This window comes from Cnephaeus nilssonii (genome assembly GCF_951640355.1).
Source record: "Cnephaeus nilssonii genome assembly, chromosome: 2".
Lineage (NCBI taxonomy): Eukaryota > Metazoa > Chordata > Mammalia > Chiroptera > Vespertilionidae > Cnephaeus > Cnephaeus nilssonii.
In genome coordinates, this window is record NC_137073.1 from 44,815,566 (window position 1) to 44,836,661 (window position 21,096).

Sequence of the window (21,096 nt, forward strand, 5' to 3'; positions counted from 1 at the left end):
CTCAACGCAGAAGCTAACCCCTGGTGGTCAGTGCACTCCCACAGGGGGAGCACCACTCAGCCAGAAGCTGGGCTCAAGGCTGGCGAGCACAGTGGTGGTGGTGAGAGCCTCTCCTGCCTCCACTGCAGCGCTAAGGACCCCTCGGAGGACATCCCCCAAGGGGTCCCAGACTGTGAGAGGGAGCAGGCCGGGCTGAGGGATACCGCCACACCCAATGCACGAATGTTGTGCACCAGGCCTCTAGTACTTGATATAAAAATGTTTAAGATATATACACAATCATTGCTGTCACAGAGCTTATAATTTAATGGAAAAAAATAGGTAAATAGTAGAAAGTTAAGTACAACTTGCATTTATAGAGTGTAATGGAGTGTCACCAATGAGTTTTAAGTAGAGGACAGGTAATAAGATTTATGTCTTAATAACATTACCAACACCACCCACTTATGAAAGAAAAGTCAAATGGCAAGAGTAGAAATGGACACATCAGTAACTTAGGCAAGACTGGCAGTCTGCACACAAGTGTTAGTGATGGAGATGAAGAGAAATAACAGATTTATAGTGTATTTGGGGGAAAGCATTGACAGATTTGCTAATAAATCTGGAGAGCAAGAGAAACAGAGGAAAAATAGGATTTCTGGCTTGAGCAACTATAAGGATAAAACAAGAGGACTTGATTGTTAAGAGAGGTGGTATTGGAGAAAATAACAAAACCCAAATCTTGAAGATCAAGATTCACAGGTCAGGTAGAAAAAGGACAAGAAAAGATACTATGAAGGAATTATTAGTAAGGTTAGGGGGGAAAAATAGGAGAAAGCAGCATCAGAGAACAAGAGTGAAGTATTTCAAAAAGAAGGAAATGGTCAGATGTGCTGAATATTGCTATGAGGTAAAATAAGATGATGATCAAGAAGTTTCAGTTATATTTGACAACATGTGTGCCACCTGAATCTCAAGAACAGCAGTTTCAGCAGGGTAGTTGTGTCAGATGTCATACAATAGGTAAATATGAAAGGGATCTAAGATAATAAAAAGAAAATGTAGCCTCCTCCTTTCAAGTAGTTTCACTTCCTGTGGTTTCAATTACCTGTGATCAACTTCAGTTTGAAAATATGAAATAGAAAATTTAAAAAATAAAGAATTCCTAAGTTTTAAAATGCGTGCTGTTCTGACTAGCATGATGAAATCTTGCATTACCCTGCTCTGTATCACCCAAGATGTGTATCAACCCTTTGTTCAGTGTGTCCATGCTATAAATGCTACCTGCCCAATATCACTAAGTAGCCATTTTGGTTTTCAGATAGACATTGTGGTATGGCAGTGCGTATGTTCAAATAACCTTATAGTAGCCTAATACTATGTCACAATGCCTACAATTCATCTCACATTATCTCATCAAGTAAGCATTGTATCATCTCACATCATCACAAGAAGGGTGAGTACAGTACAATTAGATATTTTGAGAGAGGTACCACAGTTACATTCCTATTAGAGTTTATTGTAATTATAATTGTTCTATTTTATTATTAGTTATTGTTGTTAATCTCTTACAATGCCTAATTTATAAATTAATCTTTATCCTAGGTATGTATGTGTAGGAAAAAACAAAATATATACAATTGCGCCTCGAACAACATGGGTTTGACTTGTGTGGATTTGCTTACACGCAGATTTTTACTAGATTCACATAGTTCAAGCCTGTGTTGTTCAAGGGTCAACTATTTTTGATCCGTGGTTGGCAATTCACGTATGCAGTTGGCTGACTGACTACAGTTGTACGTGAAAATTTCAACTGTGTGTGTGTGTGTGTGTGTGTGTGTGTGTGTGTGTGTGTGTAGTGAGGGGCTGGTACCTTCTCTGGATTCAGCCTTCCACTGGGGTCTTGGAACATATTCCCCACAGATAAGGACAACTACTGCACACAGTTTAGAAAAGTTGAATAAGAATAGAAAGCAGAGTCTGGCCAGTATGGCTCAGTGGTTGAGCGTCAACCTATGACCCAGGAGGTCACAGTTTTATTCCCGGTCAGGGCACATGCCCACGTTGCAGGCTCAATCCCCAGCCGATCAATAATTCTCTCTCACCACTGATGTTTTTCTATTTCTGCCTGTTCCTTCCTCTCTGAAATCAATAAAAGCGTATTTAAAAAAATAGAAAGCAGAGAAATGGAATAGCTAAAAAATTTGGGGGAATAAAGCAGGATTTGGAATGGGAAACAGGAGAGCACATTTCTGCCCTGATGGAAGGAGGCAACAGAGGGGAGAGAACTGAAGGCAAAGCAAAGAGTATAGGAAAACAGCAAACATGAGATTCAGAATAGAAAGGGAGTCTTTGATAGGAAGGACTCTTCATAATAACGGAGGAAAGAAGAAGATGAAAGGAAATCCAGTTACAGCTTCATGACAGGATGATAAAAGAGTTTTGTCTAGTTCTATTTTTTAAAGACTTAAGAGATGAGGTCATCAATTAAGAATGAGAATGAAAGAGATGTGAGAAGTTTGAAAAGTTATACAATCTTGGGTCTAGGGAAGCCTAATAAAGAAACATAGCAGGGAGGACGGAACTTCTGGAACAGCTGAGTAAAGAGGTTTGGTAAATCCTCTTCCCAAAAAGCAATAATAAAATTGCACGAAATTGTCAAAAACAATCATTTAAAGATATTGGAAAGTGACCAAATGCATATAACACATTAAAAATATATAAGAAATATCTACTGAATCTCTGGTAAAACAGTCAGAATCTGGCATTTTAGCCAGGGGTTACCCTCATCCCCACCCCTGGCACTCTGTGGTACAATTGTTCTATCAGGGCCAGAAGAGCAGTCTGTGAGGACTAAGAGCTCTGCTTCTTGGCCAAGGGAGGCTGACTTTAATAAAAATTCCATACTCAGTGGCACTGTCAAAAACAACAGATATCTCAGAAGTAAACATTTAGGGAAGGCTAACATCTCATCTATCCTGAGGCTGTGATACAGATTGGGGCAAGTGTAGACCAATCAGAAATTTAACAAGAAGATCCAGGTATAATAATAATATATTAATCAAGAACCCTATATCCAGCAATCTATGCTTCAAAAATGAAGATGAAACAAAGACATTCAATGAATAATTAACTGTGCAAATGTCCCTCTTTACAATGAAGCATAAAAGATAAGAGAAAAATAAAAATGGCTACTTAACAGGCCAGGGGGACTGGTGTCAAGAGAAAATAGCGAGATGTCAATTAATACAAGGAAATAAGGAGAACACGAAGAAGCTAAGGATATAAGGAATTTGTCTGATCACAGAAGATATATACAGGCAGTTCTTGCGTGGCATGTAGTGCAGGAATGTAAAAATGTCTAAGCAAGCTGGAGCCATGCAAAGCAATCTCAATAATCAATGGAAACTTACAAGATTCTGTGACTGTTAAAAATATTTGTCAAAACAAACTCTTAGGGTCAGCTAAGAAAATAAAAAATACTAAAAATAATATTTATTTTATACACTGCAAAGTGTTAGAAACATTAAGAATTAAAGTACTTTATATTTTTGAAAAAAAATTTATTGAGTACTTGCTTTCTAACAGTATAAAGCATCTTTTCTAATCTTGACAAACTGTCATAATCCTATCTAAGGCTGTATCAGCTTCCAACATTTTATGCTTTGTGCTTTCAATGTTGTGAAATATTACCCAGAGTTCCTTTAACAGGAAGGTGTTTTTTTGTTTGTTTGTTTGTTTATTGCTCATTTCACTATCTCTGGAACATTTTCATCCTTTTGTCACATTTTCCTCATTTATGTTGCTAAGTTGGCCTTAACTAGATTTCTCTAGCTGCAGATCTAGAGTCTCATAAATAACAGTAAAGTCAATAATTCCAAAGTTAACTAGTAATTTTTCTATAACTTTATATTTGATTTTAATTTTCACTTCTAGTACTATCACTTTTCATACTTTTTGTTGCCCTTTCATCAATGTTATCCAATTCCCTCTTCTAATTATCCAATTTTATAAAATGTCACTTGGGTTTATAATGGGAGACAAGGAGGCAGGACACAACCCCTTTTCCTGTCTGTGTATGAACTGAACAACAGATACTAAATGACCAATCGACAGCACACTTTGAAAGAACTGCTATGATTAGTCACTGATCATGAGGTGCATCTGTTATTTTCATTATAATTTGTGGACTGAAAAGCTAGCAGGAAACTTTGTACTTGATGTAATTACTCACATTTAATATACTGTGTTAACTTAAACTTGAATCATGTTGTTGAGGGGCTAATGTTATTTAATTAAACAGATGAAAATTTGTGTATACCAACCAATGCAGGACTGCCTGTAATATAGAAAAAAAAATGAGAATATGGATGGCAGTTTAACTTCTGACGGTCTTGATTCCTTAATTACTACCAAGTACATTGGTATTAAGATGTTAACTAATTTATCTTTTCATCTTAATAAGAACTTCATATAAATGTAAAAAATCATAACTTAGCAAGGAACTGCCTTAAAAACTGGTTGGAAATATAGGCAAAATATTTGTTTTTGGGGGGGAATGTAGCCTGATAAAATGAAAATTTTCTAAACCACAGTAGGAAAAACATTTGGAAGCACCAACAATTACACTTATTGTAAACACTTTCATTTCCACTTAACTGCGCAAATATTGATCTGGACAGCACTTTTATTACCTTGGCTATGAAATAGTCCCAGATACTGAGCTCAGGTGGGATGAACTTCTCTTTGACTGTCAATGACTCCTGACTTACTGGCGGTGAGGAAGAGGTCGCTGGGGTAGATTCTCTGCCAGACACTTTTGATGGCCTAAAACGTGTGTTCTGTTTCTCTCCTTCTTCCACTAGAGAAGAAACTAATAAGAACAAAGTAAAGTATTATTAAGTAAGTATTATTTTCATTGTATAAGACCTAAGGCTAACTATAAATAAGTACACACACAAAACTGAGATTCTTATTATGATAGTAAGGTAAGAAAATTGATAGAGGAAGTGAGACAAAAACTACCTTGAATTTATCTCACTCTCTGTTGACTCATGCATTGTATATGTAGGTGGTAGGATGTAATATCTGCTTGTAAATGAGCCCCCACATGATAGGAAATTATCTACATTGTTGTTTTGTTTTTTTTTAAGAACATCATGGTAACAAAAAAGAATATCATGGGATGTCAATGTTAATTAAAGGCAACAACTCAGGAGATTCTTCAGTAATCACTGGCCTTTTATCTACATATAAAACTACATTTTCAATGAAAATTAAAAAATTCAAACACATAACTATTTAATTAAACTGACTCAGACGTTTAGAAATGGTTTGAAAATGTAATTTTCTAGTCAATGAAATAACAAAGAGGTAGAATATGTAATCTCTATTGTTTTAACTTCAAAACACTTAACAGTTAGTATTCTTTTAGTATTTTACCTTAGAATATTAAGGGAATTAGCATAGAAAAGCAAGTTATGCAAATCTTTAATGAACACTAAGTCACATGTACAATCACCAGTGAAGAATCAAGGATCTCCTAGACACAGGCATGATCTGATAGGCAAACACCACACCACATTAAGGCACTTCAATATTCTCCTTCAATGGTTCCAGTGAGCATGTATTTACCTCCCAAATGAATGCAATAATTGTGCTGTAATAAATTTTGTCTTATTGTCTGAAGCTACTTGGCTTGCATAAACAGCATGCTCATGCATTATATCAAGCAACAGCCAAGCTCAGTTTAACAGAAAAATTTAGTTATTTTAGAAAAAGGTAATTAAGTTAAATAAAATTAATATTCTAAGACATGGCTAAAAAGTGGTATGATTATTACATAATCTTTCAAAAGGCTTTAAAAGGAACTATTAAATTAAATGTATAATTTTTCTCTGTTCTTATTAGTAATTGATAATTAACAATCACCTTTCCAATATACCTGTTGCATACATTTACATATATTCTAAAACTTAAACAGTGATTTATCCAAATTCTCATTAGGTAAAATATTCAGGATATAAACGTGTGTTTTTTACTTTTCAAATAATTGCTACGGTTTAACATAAATTTATAATTTAACTTTATTATTTTGCCTTTGTTTTTAAATTATTAGATGGCTTCATAAAAGCTTTGGAGATCTCTGGAAAATAAAATTTTCAAACAATGCTAAATTAATAAACGTCATAAAAATGTAGATTTTTTTTAAAAAAACAAAACGTAAGAGGGTTTTTAAAATGAGAAAACATTTTAAGATATAGTCTGTGAACCCAGACAGATGACATGAAAATAAGAGATTAACCATACTCGGGGGAAATATTTAAAATTACAGACTCAATCCCAGAAGTATAGAACTATTTATCAAAATACTATTAATAAACAAGGACAATAGGGGGGAACATGACAAACAAGTTCACATTACTGAATGTTATACTATCTGAAATGCTATAAAAAAATAACCTGAATGATGCCTCCTAGCAAACAAATGGTCTATAACTTGTCATTAGGGTAGATGCTCCCTCTTCACCCTCAATTTGCAGCAGGACCTAAAATAATTTTATATTTAAATCACGTTGGGTTAGAGTGGTTATGAAACTTAAGGGCAGCAATAGAAACTATTTGGCTATTTAGTACTCACTGCTTCTTTTTGAAAATGCTAATAAATAAATATCAAAAACTTCTGCCATTCCTTGTTTAAAAACTAATGCTATTGTTCCATTATTAACGGGGTAAATGGCTACTTTACTAGTAATAGAAGAAAAAAAATAGTATTAGGGAGAAGTAAAAAAGAACTTTAGATACAGAACTTATGAATTCAAAAAATAAATTTCTTAGTTGCTTTGGATTCACAGAATGTACTTTTGAAAAGTCTGGGCTTCCATGACCAGACTGGACTGAACATACAAGAAGCCCTATCTTCATCCTTAACACATTCTGCAGTGTTTTCCTTAGAATTATGGAAGTAACACCCTAAAGAACTCGAAACAGAAATGGAGAATGGTTGAGGTTACATATAAGGAATGGACATGGGAGATACAAAGAAATGAGAAAGACAATGTTTTTTTATTGTTAAGTTCTTCTGTACTGCTGAATTTTACCACATACTTATACTGCTTTCATGAAAATTAAAACATAAGGAAGGCTAATAAGTTAACACTTTTCCAGGTTATTATTTTAAATAAAATCAGCTCTAGCCGGTGTGGCTTAGTGGATAGAGTACTGGCCTGTGGACTAAAGAGCCCTGGGTTTGATTGCGGTCAAGAGCACATACTTCGGTTGATCTCCCCCTTGTACGCATGCATATAAACCTAACCAATGGACACAGACACCAGGAGGGTGAGGGCATGAGTGGGGGGATGGGAGGGCAATGGGGGAATAAGGACACATATGTAATACCTTAATCAATAAAGAAAAAAAAAGAGCACATACTTCGCTTTCAGGCTCTTCCCCAGCCCGGACCCTTGTTGGATGCGTGCAGAGGCAACCAATTGATGTGTTTCTCTCACATCGATATTTCTCTCTGTCATTCCCTCTCTCTAAAAATCAATGGAAAAATATCCTCAGGTGAGGATTAAAAAAATTAAATCAGATACAGCAAAATTAATATTCTGAACCTAGACTTAAATGTTATTTCTTTCAAAAACTGACCTCAAATTAACCAGCAGAACCATATCATTCTCCACTTCTCAATCTAAGGCACCCCTATCCAGAGGGCTATTCATGAGTATGCCAGAGTGTGCATAAAGCTTCAGGAGGCATATATCCTGGACCTTCAAATTTAGCTCCAAATTAATTTTTTGGAGGGGAGGTGGAGTTAAATAACTTAGTTGATGATTTAAAACATTTTATGTTGAAAGCAACAGATATGGAGAAGATAAAAGTCATATAAATTTAAAATAAAATATATTTCTTCCCTTTAGCAAGGTAATTCAGTCTAAGAGGTCTCCTAAGAGGAATATATTCATTCTCCTTTATCATTTGGGGTGTGAGTATTACAAATGTATGTGAACATAAATTAAGTATAAAACAAATTCTCAAAATTCTATATAAAACATGATTTTACAAGTAAACTTCAAATGTTCATAAAAGGAAAAGACAAAATCAGGAGATTAAATAAGCAGTGAATTTAAGGTACTTCTTAATCTTCAAAGAATAAAATTAATGATAAGATAAAGTCTGGCAGGTGATATTATCAGATTTTACAAAGACTATTGACTCTCAAGATCTTCCTAGGACCAATACTTCACACAGTACCTTGAACCTGCTTCATAAATGTCCATAAAAATGAACTGATGAATGTCTTAACAGAAAGCAGTGATCTGTGTCTCCAAACCACAGAGCAAGGTAGTCTCCAAGGCAGTTGGTGTCAAAATGGTTCATTGAAATGTGGAAGGAAAATATTCAGATTTATTTTTTTAATAAGTACAAGTGGGGAAGGAGAAAGCAAAGAAGAGAAAAGGGTAAGAAGGGAAGAGAGAAAAGAAGAGAGGAGTGGTGGAGAAGAAAGAGAAGGGAGTTGAGGGAAAGAAGAAGGCACAAGGGGAAGGAAGAAGGAAAAGGGCAGGCAGAAGTCAAGAGAAGGGAAGAAGAAAATAAAAACTGTCACTGTTTAATATCTGGATCGACAACAGTACATGTTATTTATAGATAAATAATGTACATATCTTGGGGTTTTGCTCAAGCATGTTTCAAGGAGAGGGTTATGCAATTTAAAAAATCTGGAGATAACTGCCCTCAAGTGCTACTTTTCAATCACCCTGCTGGCTACAATATAGTTCTGTCTGTAGGATTTCAGCTCAAATTCAACAGACTTATTAAAAATTTGAATGGAGTATATACAGGGTGGGGTAAAGTAGGTTTATAGTTGTTCGTATGCAAAATAATATAATAATTCATAACAAGAATAAACTCTGTGTTTCATGTACTCACAAATGTAAACCTACTTTTGCACCACCCTGTCTATACAATGGAATATTATTCAGGTGTACAAAAGAAGAAAATCCTGCCACATATTAAAACACAGATGAACCTTGAGGACATTATGCTAAGTGAAAAAAGACAGTCACAAAAAGGCAAATATTATAAGACTCCCCTATATGAAGTAACTAAAGTAGTCAAATTTATGGAAACAGAAAGTAGAATGGTGGTTACCAGGGGATGGTGAAAGGGAAAAGGGGAAGTTTTTGTTTAATGGGTATAAAGTTTCAAATTTGTAAAATGAAAAAGTTCTGGAGATTTGTTTCACAGCAATGTGAAAGTACTTATTACTACTGAACTGTACACAAATAGTTTAGATAGTATATTTTATGTGTTTTTGACCACATTATAGGTTTATAATAAAGAAAATACATTAAAGCTATTTAGGTGCAGTACTTAGGACCGACAGAAATATATTAGAAAATGGGGTTAGACATAGAGATCACATGCTTAATCTCAGTAAAAGTGAGGGAGTCTAGGTAAGAGCTGAGATGTTTCATAAAAAAATGTTTATCTGAAAAATTTTACACGTGCATGACTTAGTGTTTTATAAATCTTCTATGTTTTCTCTACCTTTATTATCTAAGTATTTGCCTTTCCCATTAGTTATGAAATAAATCTAATGCTTTAAAAACTTTAAAATTTATACCATATGACCCTCAATGAAAAGTCTGTCCAAGGATTCTAACCAAAAAATATATTCCCTTTTCCAGTAAAACTAGTTATTTTGCAGTGCAGCAGATAATTACAAGTGTTTGGCATATTCAACTATGTTTTCAATAGCTGATTTTATTTTATACTAGAGGCCTGGTGCATGAAAATTCATGCACTGGAGGGGGGTCCCTAAGGCTGGCCTGCCCCCTCTCACAGTCCGGGAGCCCACAGGGGCGGGAGACAACCTGGTGATCAGGGGAAGGCGACGCCCCCACCACACCTCTGCTGCTGCCCCTGCCAGCAGCACGAGCCTTGGCTGGCCCTGGTTACCTGAACCTCGAGTGGTCCTGGGCGGCTGGGCAGCCACCATCCAAGGCTTGCCTGCACCTTGGGCTGGCCCTGGGCAGCTGGGGGGCTGAGGGGACAGGGGAACTGCGGAGGCAGGCGCACAGGTTAGGCCGGGCCGTGCCATGCGCCTGCTGCCCCAGTGGGTTGAGGGGACTGGGCTCTGCCATATTTGAGGGTGTGACAGTCAATTAGCATATTCCCTCCTCATTGGCTTTGGGTGCCACCATCTTTGTGAGGGTGTGGCGGTCAATTAGCATATTCCCTTTTTATTAGATAGGATTGTAAATATACTGATGTACAAACATTAAATACTGAATACACGACTTTTATTTTATACAAATAAAATGGGAAAAAGCAAAACATCTGTATTTTCTGATCTGTATTTAATATAAATAACCAAATGCCAAAAATATACTTTAAAATATCCAGAACATCATTAGCAGTCTTGTGGTAAAAATGAAAAAAATAACATGCTTACTGCAAATACTCATTTTATATTTCATTCTCAATTTTGAGACATTAAAATCATTACTGTAAATTTATAAAGATAAACAATTCACAATTCTTATAATTGCAAATATTATAACAAAATACAAAAAAACTTTAAATTATTTTTATTTGCTATAAAATATGCAATGAAAAGCAAAAGTATGGATTTCTAACTGTTAGCAGAAAAAAACTTAATTTTTTAAAAAATTTCTATTGCTCAGTTGATGGTCTACTTTGAAAATTAACCTTAATAACAAAATAATTCAGAACACCATGAACATATACCTGCACTATAATTTTAATTAATTAGAAAATGATAAATACTTCATTAACATATCATTGAAGTCTGCAAAGCAAATTAAACTTATTTTAAAAATACATTACTGATATACATTAACATGTTTGTTAAGAATTTTGCCTGCCAAGCTAACATCTAATAAAAGTCATCTATCATTTTCTTATATTACAAAGTTTAAGTCATAATTCAATTTTTAAGTCAATAAAAGAATTAGTACACTGACTGTATAATAAACATGTAGAGAGAAATATAATTTAGTTTATGAGACCATTATTTCAAAGAAAATTAAAATGAAGATTTATACCAGAACAAGAAAATTGTGACTTTTAAATTATTGTCATAGTACTAAGTTTATGAAAACACTTTTTAAAACACAGATTTTTAGGGGTTCCAAGCATTTATTTCATTTTGAATATACCATACTTTGACACTGATTAAGCTGTCAGGAAAATGAAATACTCCATAGACTTGTCAGTTTTCCTTTGGCCAAGTTTATATAGTAAAAATTAAAAAATATATTAATTTTTGCTGCACTCAGAACAATTTTTCTAAAACACATTATTTTATACGCTTGGTCAACAATGTATACTGAATGTATGTGCAATTAGACACTTGGGACATTATAATTATGTTTAACAGTAATTCAAACCTGCTTACTTACAACCTAAAATGTATCAGGCTGCTGTGCTGCTTCAGTTAGTGAGTTTTCAGAACAACATAATATTGCCTTCAAAAACAGAGATTTCAGAACTCTGCCTTATGTTGAAAGCCACTCATACTTGTTTCTTGTTTTGGTTGACTTTCTGTTCTCAGATTTTCTCTCTCCTACTGTCAGTTGATCTGCTTCACTGGATTGCTGCTTCTAATTACTATCTACTGTTTTTACCTCTTCCCCCTTTATCTCTGTTTTTCTACTTCTTTCTTTTTCTACCCACTCCTTCTCAAACTAGATCAGCTTTGGAGCCATTAGGCCTTGGCTTCACTATTCAGTGAGTACCCCTATTTTCTGGTTAGCAAACTGATGAATCATATAATTCATGTCTTCTGTAAATGCTGCTTTAGTTATTGTTGTATTCAGAAAAGTTTGTGGGTTATCAAAAACAGATGAGCATCACATAGCCTAAATGTGGCTACAACCAGCCCTACCACTAAGTGAACCATGTTTTAAGTATTCTATATTATTTGCCTGCCAGTGGTGGGATATAACTTATGACAGTATTTATGATGGGGTGTACTTGAAAGATAATTTATATAATGATATTTCTGTCTAGAAACAATTAAATCTGAATAGCTAAACAAAGAATGACCTGGGCTATGAGAAAGGTTTTTTATATATCTGTGTTCAGCAAAAATAGTTGGAACTGAGACCTAACACCTAGCCAGTAAGAATGCATTTTTAATTTTTACAGGTATATGGATATTCCATAGCAAAAATTTATCCCTTTTTAACATTTCACATTAATAAGATCAATCTTAACAATGCTCTTCTCTTACAACACACTAAAAACAGTGCAAAAATTAATCTACCAATTATTTATTTAATACTAATCTCAACAGAGCTATAAATTTTACTCCCTGTTAGACTTTTAAGTTAGTCTTTTCCTTTTTTTTATCCATATCAAAAAGTAAAATAAACAGGGAAATTATTCTTTAAAAATTATAAAAGAGAAGTTATGAAGATTAGAATATTTTTAAATTTAAAAGCAATATTATCACATATGGGCTAATAAATTACCAAAAAAAAAAAAACTTTTTAAAAAGGCAGAAGCATTATGAAGATTCTTTTCAGGTCAAGAAAGCATAGTGCTTCTATCTTTGAATAAATAAGTTTCAATATTAGAAAGTTTAGAAAAGAGGAAACAATTGTTTAAAATATTTACTTTTCATGGTATTATGGAACACTTAGAAATCCAAAACCCATAATGTCCAGAATCATAATATGCAAAACATGAAGCAGCGTCATTTGAAATTTTTTCCTATTATTTCAAGCCATAGTTTGATTAGGCATGATTAGCGGTGACATTTCTTTATTTCTACACATTTAAATATATGTTAAAGTGGAAGGGATACAAAACATCAAAATAAAGAATTTGAAAAAGAATAAAAATGCAGAAATGATTTTCTAATATACTAATCATTTTTTAAATCAAAAATATGGCTTGCTTAAAATAAATTTTCAATTTTCTATAATAAGTGCCAAACAAAACAAAACTGGCCCACTGTACCCCAAACCCCTCCAAAACAACACAAAGCAAGCTGGACTGTAAAAGCCTATTTCTAAAGCTAGTATCTTGCCTGCAAGACTGGGAGGGCTATGAGAACTGATGGCTGAAAGAGCTTTGGAAAAGCCCACACATTCCATGGAGAATACCACTACCTGGTGGGGGCTAGGCATAGCAAAGTGCCTTCCTGCCAAAGAAAGAAGAGAGAATCTGTATTTGGAATAGAACAAAAACCAACATTATGTATTATTTCAACAAATGAAAATTTCAATAGTAAAAGATTAAAGAAAATTACATTAGATAGTCCTAATCACTGGTATATGAGTATCTTAAAGTTTGAAATTTCACCAGTAACTTCATACTGCATTTTCACCATAAAACTATTGGGTCAGAATTTAAGAACATGGTCTGTATCAAAATCTTTCCATAAATAAATTGAAATGTATTTACATTTGACAAAGTTACCATTCTGATAAATAAATGAAGCCTCAGTCTTTAATGAACAACAACACATAAAACAAATTAAAAACTAACCGGGTAATGCTTTTGAGTGTGTCTGTTCTTTGCTGGAAACACGTGCACCTCCACCAAATACAGCAGACCACATTTTTTCATTTAGAGGATGTGCCACAATCCGAAATAGTTCATTACTAGAATGTGTTGCCAAGCCATGGATGAAGAGACTAAGATACACTGCTGTGAGAATTTCACAGAGCAAAATTGTAAGCCCTGAGTGGGCTTCCTCACCAGAAGAATTCAAAAGTCGAATTAGAGAAGTTATTCCTAGAACAAACAACAAACACATACAACTGACAATAAATTTTAATAAGAAATTAACTACATTTTCTAATTTTTTAAAAAACTTTATTACATTAGGATTAAAATATTTTCTTCTCTAAATTCATAGATGAGTAGAGGTCACTATGGGTTAATGCATAATTCTGAACTTTTGTTCAATTTAGAGAAACTCTGTAATCTGATTCAAATATGATAGATAAGCACTGGCTGGCATAGCTCAGTGGTCAGAGTGTAGGCCTGCTCACCGGAGGGTCACAGGTTAGATTTTCAGGTTCAATTCTCAGGTCAAGGGCATACACTGGGTTTCATGTTCAATTCCACACACCCCCTCCCACCCAGGGGTGCATGCAGGAGGCAACCAATCGATGTGTCTTTCTCACATCAATGTTGCTCTCTCTCCTCTCTTTCTCCCCTTCTCCCCATCCCTTCCATCTCTCTAAAAAAAGTCAATGAAAAAATAACCTCACTCCTTGGGTGAAGATTGAAAAAAACAAAAAAAACAGTCCAGTTGGTGTGGCTTAGTGGTTAAGCATCAACCTATGAACCAGGAGGTCATGGTTCAATTTCCAGTCAGGGCACATGCCCAGTATGAGGGCTCAATCCCCAATAGAAGGCATGCAGGAGGCAGCCAATCAATGATTCTCTCATCATTGATGTTTCTATCTCTCTCTCTCCCTCTCCCTTCCTCTCTGAAATCAATAAAAATATATTAGAAAATAAAAAAAATCTGATAAAATATAGTTGCTATGATGAGTATTTATCTGCAAAATTATAAAAAGTAATATAACAAATCATTTGAGTTACTTTAATATGATGGTGAAGTAAATATTAAAATTAAGTAACTGCATAATTTATAATGAGTGGTGAATGAAGAACTGGTATCAATTCTAACAATATTTAATAATGATTATCATATAGCAAAACCCAACCAAACCTACATTTTCCTCATCTGATTAAATTCAAGCTAAGAAAAACTCAAACACATATAAATTATTTATACCTGGCCACTGAGCTGGTGATGTATTGGGGGTTATTGCTTCATCTAAGCTTCCTGTTTTCAAAGAATGTCGATGGGGAAGCAGTACTGTCTGATACACCATTCCAGTAAACTGGTTTGTCTGAAATGAGCTAAGAGAAGAAAACATTTAAGTAATAGTACTCTACAATGACCCACAATAATAAAAACAATATGATAAAATAATATACAATGATCTAAAATGAATTTCACATATAATAATCCATGTTTTAGATCTAACTTCTAGGGTACCTTAAATACAAATTTTTGTTTATCAGTTATACTACTATTACATCTACACTATATTCTATAGTCAAGTGCTATATTAAAGTGTCCTTTAATTATAAATATGCAAATTTTCTAAATTAAAACACATGATAGGTTGTAAGTTTATTTATTTAGTGAAAGACATAGAATATGTACAAATCAAAAAACTGAATTATTATTGACCACAAGTAGCAAGCTTATACATTACACTTTAAAACAAGGTTATGTGACTGAAAACGAAGTCAATTTAGTTTAATTTAATATTTAATAGCTAGTCTATCCTACATCAGGATAGATTACATGAAGTATATGCACCAAGTTCCAGGCATATAATAAAAAACGTGGTCTGTGTCTCCTATGAAATTTATAGCCTGGTGGGGAAATCAGACACAAATAATTTCACCACAATGTTTTTAAAGACAAAATCTATACAATACAGTGCCATGAAAGCAAAAGACATGAGAATTTCACATAATTTGGGAATTCAGGGTAAGCTTCCCCAAGTAAATGGCACTTTAAACTAAACAGATGAATGAAAAAAATAACTTGAAACTTGACACAGACTATGAAATATAACAGAAAACTTAAGATTTTTTAAAATACATAAAATTTTGCTAACTTGTCAAATTTCTGTATTGTGCATTAAGTAAAGGAATATGATATTTATAAAGAACATGTAATAGTTTAGACCTATTCTGATTAGTAAGTCTTATTAATGATAGCATTTTGATGCATTTGTAAATAGTTTCTCTTGCTTTAATTTCAAAGTGCAGGATGGCAGAGTGACAACAAAAAAAAATCCCATTACAGCAGATTGTTATAAGAAAGATAAAAATATGTTGGTGAAAGTAAAGTTATACTTAATAACAAGAAAATGAACTCTTGGAGGATCAGAGTAAAAAAAAAAAAAAATCAAGTTAAAGCAAACCTAGAAATACATAACCAGAGTAGTAAGCTAAGATTACCCATGGGAAAATTCACATAATTTTTCACATAACATAAACAGACTATAAAAAATCAGCACCAAGGAAGGCTGACATCATGTAAGAGACAAAAAACTCAGTGGAAGACCTGCACCTGAGGAAGAAGAGTTATCAGAACATTAAGAAAAGTGCTTTATCTTCAGACAGGTTAAACAAAAATCAAGAAATAAAGGCAATAAGTCATAAAAATGTGGCTATTAAAAGCAACAGAGGTCTTAAAACATGAAACACTTAGACTTAATAAATGATAAGATGTTGCTGAAGAATGAATTAGTGTCTAGAAAATGAAGCTAGGATTTCTCCTGAAAAGCAGCAAAAAGAAATAAAGGTAAGAAACAAATGAAAGATAAAAGAAAAATAAGAGGGACCCACAAATTCTAATATCTGTCTAATAGGAAAGGAAAAGAAGAACTAAAAAAAGATATAGAAAGACCCCTGAGTGTTAAACAATATTTTCTTAAAGCCTAGATGAATTATAGTGAAAACTTAGGACTTAAAGGGAAAAATCATCAACAAAATAAGCATCAATTCCTCTGTAAAATTTTTCTTGACTCCAAGTCAGTCACTCCCTCCTCTGTACTGTCCATCATATTATAGTACTTACCATTTAAGTACTATGCCATACTATATATCATTATTAGTTCACATTTATTAGTAACAAACTACATTAACCTTAAGAAAGGAGAACTTATTTCAGTGCATATCATGATGTCTGGCATTAGGCACTGATCAATAAAAGGTTATAAAATAAGTTATGTTGACAAGGGTTTACTTGAGATTCATTTGCCATAAAGGCACAAGTTAAAATTTCAAAGATGAAAAAAAAGGACTCAACACTTCAACCATATGCTTTTTGCATTATTTAAAGTATACTGCTATATACAGTTTTTTCAAAGCAAGAGCATACATATTCTGAAAACTCATCAGTTTGCTGCAAACATTTTAAAATTTCACAAAGATATTTACCTGTAGTTATGACTACCACAAAGGCACTGATATATACAAGCAGAAAGTGAGGCTGCTAAAGTATGCATTACATACACCTGCAAAAAAAAAAAAAACAACCACCAAAATTACTTTAAGTATGCAATCTAACTTTTTTCAAGGCCTAACATAATTAGCATTTTTAAAAGATGAAAAAATGATTTTGCCCTTATAAACTATTTGGAGCCCGTTTCTGCACTTATTTGTTTTTTCTCCTAAACACTCATCTTTACCTTCTGAGGCCTCACTACAGATAAAGAAAAAATACTGAGGCCTTTGGTAGAAATTATAAAACACATACCTGCTACCTATATTTTATTTTAAGAGCAAATGGGAACAGATGCCAGCTATTCAGTAGTGCATGAAACACGTATTAAAAGCAAACCCTTTAGGGTTCAACCTGCTTTTTCCTCAATCAAAATATAAAAAAGCAGAGCCTGATAAAAGACAGTTCACCTATGGACAGGCCATTGAAGAATATGCTACCACATATTCTAGTTACTACAGAAAGCAAACAATTTAAAGAAAGTGAAATTTAAGAGGAAGAAGGTATGAACCACAGTAATTAAAGGGAAACATTTGTATTGGGCAAGAGGTTCTAAACATGGCATGATGAGAAATAACAGAAGTACATCTGAGGATGGAGAAGTGTAACCTAGGTAAGAAAATAGACTAGACAGCTATTAAAAGACTAAGTTTTTGATCTAATTAAGAAGGTATGACAGTCTTTTATGTTGATAAAAAATGGAATGATAGAGTAAAATCTCATTGCTATTTCTACTTCAATTATCAGCAAGACATATAGTATGAATTAAAATCATGAATATCATCATATAAAATTAAGACAGCAAAGACCATGTATGGAACACTGTGAAAATGATAGAATATCAGCTTCTCCAATCAAAAGATGGAGCCCGTTTCCGCACTTAATTGAATCTGGACAGGCCTTCTAACTTGCTTGGACCAAGAGGATACAACAGAAGTCATGTGTGAATTCTGAAGCTAGTCCTCAAAAGGCCTTGCAAATTCTTGCTGCTTTTAAAACTCCTACAACCAGCCCAGCCGTCAAGGCTAGTGGTTGAACATTGACTTATTAACCAGGAGGTCATGGTTCAATTCCCCGTCAGGGCACATGCCCAGGTTGCAGGCTCGATCCCCAGTGTGGGGCGTGCAGGAGGCAGCCAATCAATGATCCTCTCTCATCATTGATGTTTCTATCTCTCTCTCCCTCTCTCTTCCTCTCTGAAATCAATAAAAAATATACTTTGAAAAAAACAACAACAAAGAACTCCTGCTACCATGATATGAAATAACCTAGATGTGATTATTAATTTTATATGTGAACATGACCAGATCTTCAGGTACCCAGATATTTAGTCAAACATTATTCTAGGTGCATCTGTTAGGGTGATTTGGGGAGATTATCACTTGAATTGGAACACTAAGCAAAGCAGATATGGGAAGGCCTCATCCAATCAACTGGAAGACCTGAATCAGGCGTCCTCAAACTACGGCCCGCGGGCCACATGCGGGTGTTTTTGCCGTTTTGGTTTTTTTTACTTCAAAATAAGATATGTGCAGTGTGCATAGGAATTTGTTCATAGTTTTTTTAAACTATAGTCCGGCCCTCCAACTGTCTGAGGGACAGTGAACTGGCCCCCTGTTTAAAAAGTTTGAGGAACCCTGAATAGAACAAAAAAATGTGGAGAATAAGGGAATTCTGCCTGGTTGCATTGAGGTGAGTCTTGAGTCTTTCCTGACTTTTTAATTTTATTTATTTAGTATTATTATTTTAATCCTCACCCTAGGATATTTTTCCATTTTTAGAGAGAGTGGGAGAGGGAAAGACAAAGAAAAATATCAATGTGAGAGAAACACGTCGATTGGTTGCCTCCGCATGTGTCCCTACCAGGGCCTGGGCCAGCAGGAGCCTGCAACCGAGGTACATGCCCTTGACCAGAATTGAAACCTGGACCCTTCGGTCCACAGGCCAACACTCTATCCACTGAGCCAAACCGGCTCAGGCCCTGACTTTGAATTAGAACTGAAATGCTGGCTCTTCTTGGGTCTCAAGCCTGGTAGCTTTCAACTGGAATTTACATTACCAGCTATCCTGGTTCTCAGGACTTCAGACTAGGACTGGAACTACATGATCAGCTATCCTGGGTCTCCAGCTTGCCAAATGCACACCTTTGGACTTATCAGCCTCCATAATCATATGAGCCAATTGCTTATAATAAACTCTTTGCACACGCACACACACCCCTTATTGGTCCTATTTCTCTAGAGAACCCAGAATAATGCGCTCTGCTTGCCTGTTGGAAGATGAGAAATGTATGACCCAGATTCCTGTCAGCCCTGCAAACACTCTGCTTACCAACAGAAATCTGAAGTCATCCTAGATCATCCAGAATCCAGTCAACCCACCAGCTAACCAAAGACAAATTGAAGTATCCAAAGATCAATCCAGCTGGCCCAAACCAGAAGAATTGATGAGTCAATCCACAGAATCATGAGCAAAATAAATGATGGTTATTTTAGGCTATTTCAGGATTCTTAAGCAGACAAAGTTAACTGATACACCAGGAGTAGCTTATTATTAAAGTTAAATATAGAATGGTGTTTGGTCAAAACGAGCATGATCTAAAGGAAAGTAAATTCCTAACTACACAGTACACAATATCGACATTTATACTACAGGAAAAGAAGTGGTAAAATTAAATTACAAGGGTTAAGGTTATCCAAGAGGGTAAAACTGTAGGAGAAGCCACTATAAGGCATAGCAGAAAATGGAACTGGTATGATATCACAGCCTATGAGGTGGCTGAGAACCAAATGACAGACTACGAGGGGGGGGAAAAAAGACAGATACAAAAATAGTCAAACTTGGTCACACTTTAAAAGATTTCATTATATTTGGAGGATAAAGATGAAATGTGATGTTCATGGCAGATAAAATGAAGGGTGGTAGATTGGAAAATATGACTGATTTACATAACTATATGATTAGTTTTGCATATTCTTGAGACTCTCACAGACTGATTCAGTTAAGTTTGGAGTGAATTTAACAATCCAAACGTTTAACAAGCACTCAGGTGATACTGCTATAGCTGGAATCATGAATCAATGCCTACCCTAGAGGATTGACTGGGACAAAATACTTCACATTGTCCTGAAAATACGTAATCTTTTCATATTAATAAAGAAAACCTTTACATAGATATTAGTAACTTCACACTATAATATTAAGTCTCTATATCTAAAAAACAATCAGCTTTTTGACTAAGTGTACTGCTAGAGAAATCACTCACGTATCTGCATATATACAAATTACTCTTATCTTAATAAAATGGCTAAATAAGACTTAGTAACTAGCATTGGATTAAAAATTAAAATACTCTAGTGGGTATAAATAACACAAGTAAGATGAACCTGGCCTACAACCAGAAGTTTTCTTTTATAAACTTGGTAATGAAACAATCACTATGTATAGTCTGATGTTTAAAATTGTTTTTTAAAACCCTAACACTTATCTTTTAGTTTTATTGTAGTATAATTAAAAGACTGAAACCAAGCATACTTACTTTATTGCTTTGAATATCTGGATGGGGTGGTGAATCAAAGTTTATTATGGCATGTAGAATATCATGTGTTAGATTACTAAGGTGCAATAATGGATTGGCAACTACTGTTTTGGCACTGGCTGTACAAGCAAAGAGGAGAGGTACTGAAGTTTGCTCTGACAGAGAACTAGGAAATATTGCTTCTGATGTTTCCTTAAAAACAAAGGAAAGAAAGGTTAACCAACCATTTATAGATATAACTCATTATTTATAATTCAGGGGTTTCTTTGGAAAACTTCAAAACAACTAAAACTTAAAAGTTTAACAAACTTTTTATAGAGTTAGAAGGGACTTGAGGAGGTCATCATTCCAGCATTATACTGAAAAATGATGGAACAATACCCTCTTTTCATAAGAAATTCATCACCTCATATGGGAATTCATATAAGAATGTGGCATTTGAATTCAGCATATCATAGAACCTAATATCAAATTGTCTTTAAACTGCAATACATGC

General features: G+C 34.4%; 1 protein-coding gene across 3 annotated transcripts in view; it reads right to left on the reverse strand.

Annotated features, from left to right (window-relative positions):
- The window catches only part of DMXL1 (Dmx like 1), a 158,974-nt gene that overhangs the window by 52,788 nt on the left and 85,090 nt on the right, over window positions 1-21,096 (reverse strand). For 2 of the 3 annotated variants that reach the window (XR_013812874.1, XM_079760044.1), the window contains exons 25-29: window positions 20,601-20,792; window positions 16,999-17,075; window positions 14,768-14,895; window positions 13,504-13,752; window positions 4,674-4,852 (exon numbers count right to left, since the gene is read on the reverse strand). Coding sequence is in view for 2 of the 3 variants with exons in the window: in XM_079760044.1 (XP_079616170.1) it covers window positions 4,674-4,852; window positions 13,504-13,752; window positions 14,768-14,895; window positions 16,999-17,075; window positions 20,601-20,792 (825 nt within the window). In the remaining variant the exon portion in view is untranslated. Of the gene's footprint in view, window positions 1-4,673; window positions 4,853-13,042; window positions 13,157-13,503; window positions 13,753-14,767; window positions 14,896-16,998; window positions 17,076-20,600; window positions 20,793-21,096 lie in introns of all 3 variants that reach the window. The other variant, XM_079760045.1, reaches the window with a different exon arrangement.